Source organism: Sitophilus oryzae, unplaced genomic scaffold (genome assembly GCF_002938485.1).
Source record: "Sitophilus oryzae breed Bouriz unplaced genomic scaffold, Soryzae_2.0 scaffold_1059_pilon_pilon, whole genome shotgun sequence".
NCBI classification, from domain to species: domain Eukaryota; kingdom Metazoa; phylum Arthropoda; class Insecta; order Coleoptera; family Curculionidae; genus Sitophilus; species Sitophilus oryzae.
The window spans coordinates 1,009,326-1,020,333 of NW_022145681.1; the positions used below are offsets into that span (position 1 = coordinate 1,009,326).

The following is an 11,008-nucleotide window of genomic DNA, read 5'->3' on the forward strand; positions in this document are numbered from 1 at the left end:
AGAGATTTTTGTATGCATCTTGCATTCTGCATACGTGACCAGCCCATATTAAGCGGGATTTTGTAACCATGGCTCCAATACTTCAATAATAATGTGTGTATCACTATTTTAGTAAATACCAATAATTTGAGGTTTTATCTATCAAATCTATCGATCTTAAACTGGACATTTTGGGAGTCGCAGAAACCAGATGGCCCGGAGTCGGACCGAAAACCACAGCAATGGTGTAGGAATGATAGTCTCGAAGAGCTTGACGAAATCAGTTGTGGACTTCGTCCCCCACACCGATCGCACCGCCATGATACGAATTAAAGCTAGACCGGTTAACTTAAATATAATCCAGGTATATGCACCAACAACGGACGCAGCAGACCAAGATTTAGAACAGTTTTACAGTGATGTAAAGGATCTTCTAAAATTAACCAAGAAACACGAAGTAAATATAATTATGCGTGACCTAAATGCTAAACTTGGAAAAGGTAGATACGAAAACATCATTGGTCCATTTGGTCTGGGTACAAGAAATGAAAGGGGCGACCGTTTGCTGCAATTCTGTCAGGAAAAAAGCATGGCAGTCGCTAATACCTGGTTCCAGCATCACCCTCGCCGCCTGTATACCTGGAAATCACCGAGAGACCAGACGGAAAGCGTAGTCCGTAACCAGATAGACTACATCCTCATAAACTCAAGATTTATGTCTTCTATAAAAGCGGCGTGCACATATCCTGGCGCTGATATATATAGCGATCATATACTACTGATGGACGTACTGAGAATATCGCTTTCGAAACCTAAGAAAGAAACATCAAGACGTCTAATGGCACTGGATAAACTACATGATCCAACCGTCAAAAACAATCTAACTAACCAGTTAAATTCGCAGATACAGAGACTGTCTCACAAAATCGAAGGAGATGACGTGACACAATCATCGAAAGAAATAGCAAATGTCCTAAAAACCACCTCACAGACTGTTCTAGGATATAGATCTAACAATAAAAAGCAAAAGTGGATCACCAATGAAATTTTGCTTCTCATGGATGAACGTAGAAAAGCCAAAAATAACAAGGACAAGTACAGAGATCTACAGAGACAGATAAGGTCGAAAATCAGGATTGCGAAAAACGAATGGCTCAAAAAAGAGTGCAGGGAAATAGAACAACTACAACACAAACATGATGATTTTAATCTCCATAAAAAACTTAAAGAAACCGCTGGGGTATTCAACGAGAATAATCAGATAGTTCTAAATGATAACGAAAAACGCCAAATATGGGAGGAGTATGTAGAAAAACTCTTTAGTGATAATAGACCGGACAATGAACTCACGGTCGAAAATAATCTAACTGGACCTTCTATTACGAAAGAAGAGATTGAAAAGGCTATACAACTTGCGAAGACTAATAAAGCAGCTGGGCCGGATGAGATCCCATCAGAAATACTCAACAGTTGGTTAGTATGGTAGGAGAATGTAGTCAAAGAATGGGACTTGCCATTAACACAAAGAAAACAAAATTCATGGTTGTTACGAGAGAAGTGGATGAGTTTAGAGACGCCAGCTTAACATACGAAGGAAAATTCTTAGAACGAGTCGAAAAATTCAAGTACCTGGGAGCTTGGCTTCACGAGGACTGGTCATCTGACAGGGACATTAAGTGCAGAATCGAGCAAGCCCGGGACGCATTCCTGAAATTTAAAAAAGTCTTCACCTGTAGCGATTTCGACCTTGAGCTTCGGTTGAGATTTGTGGAATGCTACTTCTGGTGGGTACTTCTCTACGGCGTAGAGAGTTGGACACTAAAAGCAAGTGCCATAAACAGACTGGAAGCTTTCGAAATGTGGATATACCGCAGAATCCTCAAGATACCATGGACGGCCAAGATAAGAAATGAGGATGTACTAAGACGTATTAATAGAGAACGTGGACTCTTCAACACTATAAAAAAAAGAAAGACCGCATACCTGGGTCACGTCATGCGTAACCATAAATACACATTTCTCCAGTTGATTATCGAGGGCAAGATCGAGGGCAGAAGAGGTAATGTCGTGGCTGCGGAATATAAGACAGTGGACAGGCATTAGTAACATACAGACGTTGATCCACACAGCCAGAGATAGGGAAGCCATGGAAAGTGTGGTCGCAAACATCCATTAATGGGATAAGCAGAGAAAGAAGAAGAAGTAATCTATCAGTATCTAATAGTAATAAGAAAATTATCTCTTTTAAATATGAATATAAATATTGAGTGATATATATTTTTGAAAAGCTCAGAGCAGGACGGATCATATGATTTATAAATATACAGGGTGTTTCATTTGAAAAATCATTACTTTAGTTCATATTTTCAAAAATATTTTTTTCGTAGAAAAATAGATTACGCCACTATATTCTACGTAATGCTGCCGAAGTTTCCCGAATACAATTCGGACCACCACGTATATTTCACAAATCTCAGAAAATACATATTTTAATAAGATTTAAATCCACAGTTTTAGTATTTTTATGCTTATTTTTATTTAATTAGTTAGTAGACAAAAACTAAATAAGATAAAGGTTTTGATAAAACTTAAAGCCATTTTCGCCACAGTTTAATTTTAAAATAGGCTTAATCTCTTGTCTAAACTGCTAAAATCTCTGCAATTTTCTCTCCAGCGAGCGCTGCACCCAGACAACTACCCAGAGCTTTTTCACATCGAACGTGCTAACGGGATTACAAAAGAAGGAAAAGCGAAATCTCGCTCGGCCTCTTGCTTCCACTATTTCGGTCAAGCTTTAAATCGGAACTAGTCAATCGTTCGGCCTTCCTACCAGACGCACGCGGAATTTATTATTTCGAACATCCCCGTAGTTTAAATTCTGAGCGAGTAGAGGTAGAAGGCCGATTCTGCATCCGCCACCGGAGGAGAAGGCGGTGGGAGCGCACAGCGCATGCGCGTAAATCAGCTAGGAACATGTAAAATAGGCTAATAAACAAGAATAAACGGGTTTGAACCGCTTTGAACCGCTTTTGAACAGCTTTGAACGGCTTTTTAGCGTAAAACAACAGACCTGTTCAGTTTCTGTTCAAACCCGAACAACAATTTAAGATAATTACAAAATAAAACTAATTTTAAAAAGTTTTAACATCCTGAAACTCTAAAACTATGAATTTCCATACCCATGTTAATAGGAACTTTTTTTACATTTTTTTGATGGGAATTCAATGAGTACTTATTTGAAACAATTTTAGGTTATAGTAATAGTTTTATATATCCATATACTTGTTTTCTTTTTTTTTTATGCTGTTTGGTATTTTGATATTTTATTTATAACTTATCGTACTGGAGCTATGAAAATTAATAATTAAAATTAAATTTCTTCAGTTGACTCGTTTTTTCCATTTAGAATCCAACATAAATACGTATAACCATCAAAATGTCGTGTTTTTCAATACTCTGGAGAATTCTGTAATAAGTTTTCAACTTTCGGTACGCCGCAAGTTGAAGTAGAAAATCGCCAACATTTATAGATTTATTATTGATACTCTAAAACATATTTTTTACTCGACAAAATAAAAGTTAGTTACAGTCTTATTTCCTTTTCCGCATTTTCACCTAATGGCCATTCTGGAAAATTACAAGACAGGGTTTTCTACAATCATGACTTGAGTACTTGCAGAAACGAAACTTGCAGTGTACCGAGCAATTATAATCTCCACTATGTTATATGGGAGCGAAACCTGGGTGCCGTACCGCCGACACATGAACGCATTAAACAAGTTGCATCAGAGACACCTTAGATAACTCTTAAGAATCTGATGATTCCATCATGTCTCGATAACTCTTAAGAATCTGATGATTCCATCATGTCTCAAATGTGTCGGTCCTTGAAAAAGCTAACTACAAGAGTATTGAAGTCATGGTTACAAAATCCCGCTTAAGATTGTCTGATCACGTATGCAGAATGCAAGAAAACCACATACCAAAATCTTTGCTTAACGGTGAGCTTGTAGACGGTAAGAAGCCTGGTGGATAACTCAAAAGGTACAAGGACATTTTCCACGAAAACTTAAAGGGGATTAATATGCAGAATGATTGGGAAGAAACAGCTTACAATAGAACTCAATGGAGAAGAATTGTAAACTCAGTTAACAGCGACAACCAAAAAGTAAAGAGGCAACAAAGCAATGAGATTTTTGAATGTCCAGAGTGCGGTAGGTAGATAACATCACGTATCGGGCTTTTCAGTCACAGAAAAGCTCATGAAAGGAAACGCCTTGCGTGACCATCTTCTGATGCGTGCCAAATACTCGTCAGCGAGTAATGGCAGTAGTATTAGTCATATTAAAATAAGTTAATGTTGTACGTCAATACTTCCCTTAAAATATTAATGTAGTTTTACTTAAAATAGAAACATAATATAAAACTGTTTGGGACTTTATATCGTAAAAGGAAACTCCTTTCAAAATAAAAATTTATTAAATCTAAAAATATCTCAAAAGACAGTTTGTATCCGGTGTAAATTTTTACAAATATTTTCAGCTGTATATTTTCTCACGGTTGAAAAATATCAAAAACAACTAGGACATAGCGGTTTTGTGGAGCAACGGCATTATGCGAAGTTTATATATGGACGATAAATTGTTTACAGAAGTTTGCAGCTTCATTTCCATTTTAAGCTATTTTAAATTCGAAATTCCCCACATAGAGTAATCTTACTGGAATCATTTCTAGCAATATAAAGTATAATATTTAATATAATATTAAAAAGACCATTTTATCTATTAAATTTATCATTAATCTATTAATAAACATAGATACTCTTATATTTTAAAAGATGTTTATTTTTCATTTAAGAACATTATACAGTGCGAGACTTAAATAAGTTCAAATATTTTAGGGGTAGTATAATTCGACCCCAGAAACATGATTATGAGGTTTTTTGCGAAAGAAAATGAAAATTTGGAATTTTGTGCCACTCCTGGCAATATGGCTAATAATAATATTAAACCCAACCTGGTAATCAGACAATTTTCAGTACCTCAATAATAGAGATATTTGTTCGATGAGCCGTCTATGGTATTCGCAACAATCGTCGATATACCCACATTTCCAAGGTGTTTATTCTTTGCTTATCACTTTCCTTCAGTGTCCATGTTTTAGAGCCATACATAGCTATGGGGAATATGAGGAAGTTCGCAATGCGCAGTTTAGTTTTTTGTGTAATTGCTGAAGTCTTCCATATCTTAGTCAGCTTTGTTGTTGCATTCCTTACCATTGCCACTCTGCGCCTGATTTCAGCCTCGCATCCTCCAGAGCTTGCTATCATGGAACCTAAATAGTTGCACTGACTCAACCTCGTGGTTGGCAGCATAGGTAGTAGATAAAATTTACAATAAAGAAAACCGAGAAAAGATCCAGTAGTTGTTAAAATTTAATTTTTTTTTGGAAATTTTCCAATTAAAATAACTCGGTTATTTAGGACTTATTTAAAAACAGTAAAGAGAAAATGTGTTTCTTTTATGGAGATCTATCAGCCCTGAATTATTTGCACTTATTTAAGACTCACCCTGTATACAGAAATTTGTAGAGTTATTAAAAAAGTATCGTATTTCTCTGGAATGTAGACAAAGTTAAAATTCAAAGCGGGTACATTTCTTGCAATTGGAAATTCGACTCCTAAGAGGGTGAAATTAGGGACAAAAGGTTGCATACAAATATGATATAGTCTGTTCTTGGAGTATGAAATTTTGCATGGAGCTTCCTTAAGTGACATATTGGAGTGATTTTTGGAAATTGGCTCTAGAGGGTGAAATGAGGGGTGAATGTTGTATATGAGATCTGTCTTAAATTATGCACGGAGGTCTCCTTTGTTTTTCAGAATTCATCTCTTAAGGGATGAAATTTTTAATTCATTTTTTAATTTAGTACTAGGAGTATGAAATTTTGTACTACATAAGTTCCTTAAGTGACGAAAGTGAGTATTTAGAATCAATATTTTTGGAAATTAATTTCCTAAGGGGGTAAATTTTGGTACAAAAATTTGTTAAAATCACTAGAAGTAGGTATGAAATTATGTACTAAAAAGAAATTTTTGAAAATTCGCCTTCTGAGGGGATGAAATGAGTGGTGAATGTTCTGAAAAAATATATCCTAGAAGTATAAAAATTCGCAAAGGTCTCTTATCTTCAGAAGTGCGTTAGTGGGATTTGGAAGTAAAAAATTACATAAAAATTTAATTCTATTACATCTGAATCTAAAACGTAAAATGATAAATTTAGACTTTACTGAGCACTACAGATTTAATTCATTTCGGCGGTCAAATGAGGGATGAAAAATTTGGTAAAAATGTATTTACAAAAGTTTACAATAAAATGACAAAGTTAGGAATGCCTATTTTTGCTATAAAGCCATAAAAGGAATGTAGAAGAAATTCGAATTTTATGCGGACGAAGCAGACGAATCTATTTCAAAATGCACATAAATTTTCTATTTGCCATTATACAAAATTTAAAATTTTCGTTATTTAGTATTTCATTAAAAAACCTGGAATAAAGGTAGTGTATTTGTACATTTACTCTTGAAATGAAATTATTTTGCTATCAAATAATGGTATCCACTTCAGAGAGGGTTTTGAGTCTGTTGAGAATAATTAATTATTCTATTCTCGTCTCGTCCTAGAGAACGTCTGCTTATGAAATCATAATTTCCATATGAATTGATATTGAAAAATCTCCAGAAGAAACATTATAGTGAGTAAAAATGAATGATTTATTACTACTTATAAAGAATTAATAGTTAATGAGTAGAATTATAGTATGTATATAATTACGTTACCATTTAACAGTTGAAAATGATTCAGTGTATCACTTCCTTTAGTCGTTGCAGAGTGGTCTGGTACACAGATTTTTTTAACTTACAAACATTTTAAAATAAAATGCTCTTTTATCTCTATACTTTTATGAGTTTAATTGTGTGATTTAGTTAAAAATATATACACATAACAGAAACAACTATGAATCGAAAAGCAAACTATATTTTAAAAATTACATAGTAAAGATAAAATAGTAAACTATTCTCTTATTTTTACCCTCGCATCGGTCTAAACAAAGTATTTCTCTTGAGCAATGTAGACAATTTTTTTACAAACTAGATATACATAGATACTGTATTCTTTCTTTTATTTTATAAAGACACCTTGAGCATTTGCACACAGATATGAGACGCATTTACGTGTCATTTCTAGGTGCTCCACTTCAGCTTTTTTTATTAATAATTTCTTTTAATTAATTTTTAAATAATTTCCATTAATATATTCTTAGTTATACGATTATATTCAAGGAATGTTCGTTGAGTTTTTTAAAGAAGATTATAATATGTTAAGCATTTAATTTTTCGTTTAAATGAAAAAGCTTTTTATGTAGTTATAGTAAAAGCGGATATTTTGATTATTACAATTCTAGTTTTAAGTTGAACGACTAATTTATAATATTGGCCTTGAATGGGGCCCTGTTCCTTGCAAGGCCATTTGGAAGAGCTTAATAAAAGTTAACTTTAATAAATAGTGATTACATCTAAAATAAAAAAAATTGGTCAAGTGCGAGTCGGACTCGCGCACGAAGGGTTCCGTACCATTCATTATCTATACAACATTAGATACTATATTGTCATAAACTATATTTCCTATTTAGCTGAAATTTTGAACGCGCGTATAAGTAATTTAAAAAAAGACGAAGAAACACATTACTAAAAATTGTATTAATCAATAATAAATATTTAAAAAGTAAAAATAAATATGTAAAAATATGTAAAATTAAAAAAAAACGATTAAAAAAAAGTCGCCTTGACTAGGATTCGAACCTGCCTTACTACAGCCCCAACGTCATAGCAGCGTAAAGTCCTAAAGCTTTAACCACGCGGCCACCGAGGACTTGAAAGATTCTATGTAAAATTATCGGTAAAATTCTTACTTAAAAGATAATGTTTAGTGAAAGTACTTTTTTATTTATAAACATTTATTTAATTCTGTTTTTAGTATTTGTTCTTATAGCGACAACATAGATACATTATCTGTAAAAATTTCAACTGTCTAGTTATAACGGTCATAAGATAGAGCTTTGTGACAGACGGACGGACAGACAGCGAAGTCTTAGTACTTAATAGGGTTCCCGTTTTTACTCTTTGGGTACGGAACCCTAAAAAGTAATGTATGTGTTACACAATAAAACAAAGTAATAATTTATTTCTTTTATTTATCCAGTAAATGAACTAATAAAAACTGTTTATACGTTACAGTGGCCTTCCATGGTCCAACCACCTTATTAGTAATAAAATAAGCTATAATTTAACGCTCCATAATTATGAAAAATTTGTATTTATGTAGTAGAGCGTTAATAGACTAAACATACATCATGGATAGATAAAGCAAGCGATTTAAAAGTTATTTATGAAAAATATATATTTATATACTGTAATACGCAAAACACGATTGTAGTTTATTCAAATGAACGAATCGTAAGAGTGGATTCAATCTGTGAAATTGAATAGCGTGATTCCATTAACTACAAATAATCGTAATACTCATCACTAAACTTCATAACTGCAATTGCCCGCGTTTGTGAAATATAGAGGAATACTTTGCTCGAAGTATCGAAGAAGGTTATTTATTTATTTATTTATTTATTTATTTATTTATTTATTTATACTCCCTACAAACACAATATCAATAATTGTAATTACATAAAGAGAGTTGAACACACTTAAGCTTAAAATTTACGAAAGAAAGAAAACAAACAGACATAAACAGATTTAAAAGACAACTAGTTAATAAATAAAAATAATATAACATGAAGAGGAGATAGGAACATACTAAAAATTAAAATGCCCCCCCAAATATGGTGGTTAAGGCCGATTTTATAATACCTAGATGTCTACAATCAAAGGGATCTACTAGATTATCACATTTACCTAGAAAACTATTGCACTGGTCCAACATAATTCTAAATGGAGAACACAATCTCCACACTCCGTAAAAAAGGGTTTAACATTATTCACTCTCAGTCTCACCTTAGGAACACATATGCTTATATAATTAATTTAGAATAAATCTTTATATTTACGGTTGTTAGTTATACACAAAATAAATAAGATTGTCTGTCTTATTCTTCTACTTTCTAGTGACACAAATCCAAAAGTATCGAGCATGCTTCTGTAGGAGATCATATATGGATATTGATGGTTTTATTTAAGTTAGAATCTCTTTTGAACTTTTTCTATTTGGTTATTATTTACATAACCTTCAGGGAACCACACTACAGAAGCATACTCGAGATGTGGTCTCACTAACGCATTATACAACTTTACTATGCTCGATATATTGACAAAATTCTTTGAATTTCTTATCACGAATCCTAGTACCCTATAGGCTTCACTTATCATGTGATTGTAATGAGCATTAAACTTTAGATTTGACTGCATGACGACTCCAAGATCCCTGAACTCGTTCTTTCTACACAAAATGATGTCATCTACACGATAGTTGAAATTTATCGGTATTTGTCTTCGCGTGAGAGTGGTGTAGAAGCATTTATCTTTATTTAGCGACATTTTATTAGTTATAAACCATGCATTTACTCTTTATTTATATCTTCTTGTAGAAGAAGGCAATCTTCCTTTCCATGGACCGTTCTAAACATCTTAAAGTCGTCAGCAAAAATTAAACATGATGAGTGTTTAAGGCAACTTGGTAAATTGCTGATAAATATTGCGAACAGTAAGGGGCCCAAATTACTCCCCTGAGGCACCCCTGAGGTGACAGATATACAATTTGAGAGACAACTCCCTACCCTTATTCGTTGGTATGTGACAAATAAGACTGCATCAGTTTCAGAGCTGGGAGCGAGAATCCCGCCATTCTCGATTTCTCAGTAAAAGACCATGGTCCACCCTATCAAATGCCTTCGCACAGTCTGTCATAACTGCATCGAACTGTTGTCCACCCTTAATCGCCTCCGAAGCTGCCTGAGTAAAAACTAATAAGTTAGTGCATGTGGACCTGTCTGTCAAGAAACCATGTTGCTGGTTTACGAACAGGTTTGAAAAATGCAAAATGATTTCTTCATACAGTAATGATTCAAATATTTTGGCTACAGAATTCAATATACATATCGGGCGATAGTTCTCTATATTTCTATTATCTTTAGCTTTAAAAATAGGTGCTACAATAGAATTTTTTAACACTTCAGGAAATATATTTGATTCTAGACATAAGTTAAAAAGATATGTTAAAGGGTATGCCAGCTCATCCATACATCCCTTAAATATATAAGAAGGAATATTATCCTCCCCAGTAGCCTTCTTAGGTTTTAATCTTTTTATACTGTTCCTAACTAAAATTTCTGATATTTTGGTGAATTTAAAGCGACCCAATTGGTTCAATTCAACCAAATTGCAATCAGTAGACATCTGGTAGACAGAGCTGAAAAACTGTGCGAAAGCATCCGACATGACATCCGGCGCAGTTAACAATTGTTCCTCATATTTTATTTCAGAAGGAATGCACCCCCCCTCCCCCTGATTTTTAGAATTCATGTAAGCCCAAAAAGAGCTGGGATCATCATTACTGTTGGTTTCAATTAGATGTTGGAAATCTCCACCCTCATGCTTAATCTGGTCTTTGATTAGTTTTCTAAGCTCAGAATATTTGCGTTTAGTGTTTAGGTGAGCCCCAAACCTTTTGACTTTTTTGTGCAATTTGTTTTTTTTATGCTGGCCTTCAATTCTACAGAGTAAAACCTTGGGTATTTATGTTTATGATTTTGAACTATTTTTTTCTTAGGGATGGATAGCCTCATTAATACACTTATAATTCTCCCCACTGTACTGACTTGATAAGATTATATAATCGAAGGTTATATATAGGTTATCTCGAAGTATCACTCTGTAGCCGTTAAGGGTTAACAGTAATGATTTGGAATGATAGAAAATGCCGAATTATGAAATAAGAGATGTTATTGAACTGACATGCTGA

The 11,008-nt window shown here is 33.7% G+C and overlaps 1 protein-coding gene across 1 annotated transcript; it reads left to right on the forward strand.

The window, feature by feature from the left end:
- Positions 1-232: 232 nt before the first annotated feature.
- Positions 233-1,465, forward strand: LOC115876172 (craniofacial development protein 2-like). Its single transcript, XM_030891861.1, has one exon. It carries the CDS (start codon positions 233-235, stop codon positions 1,463-1,465), a length of 1,233 nt encoding a protein of 410 aa, XP_030747721.1.
- The last annotated feature ends 9,543 nt before the right edge of the window (positions 1,466-11,008 follow it).

Excerpts from the sequence above, each read along its gene's own strand:
- LOC115876172 (XM_030891861.1), top strand. The coding sequence starts at position 233 with ATGATAGTCTCGAAGAGCTTGACGAAATCAGTTGTGGACTTCGTCCCC.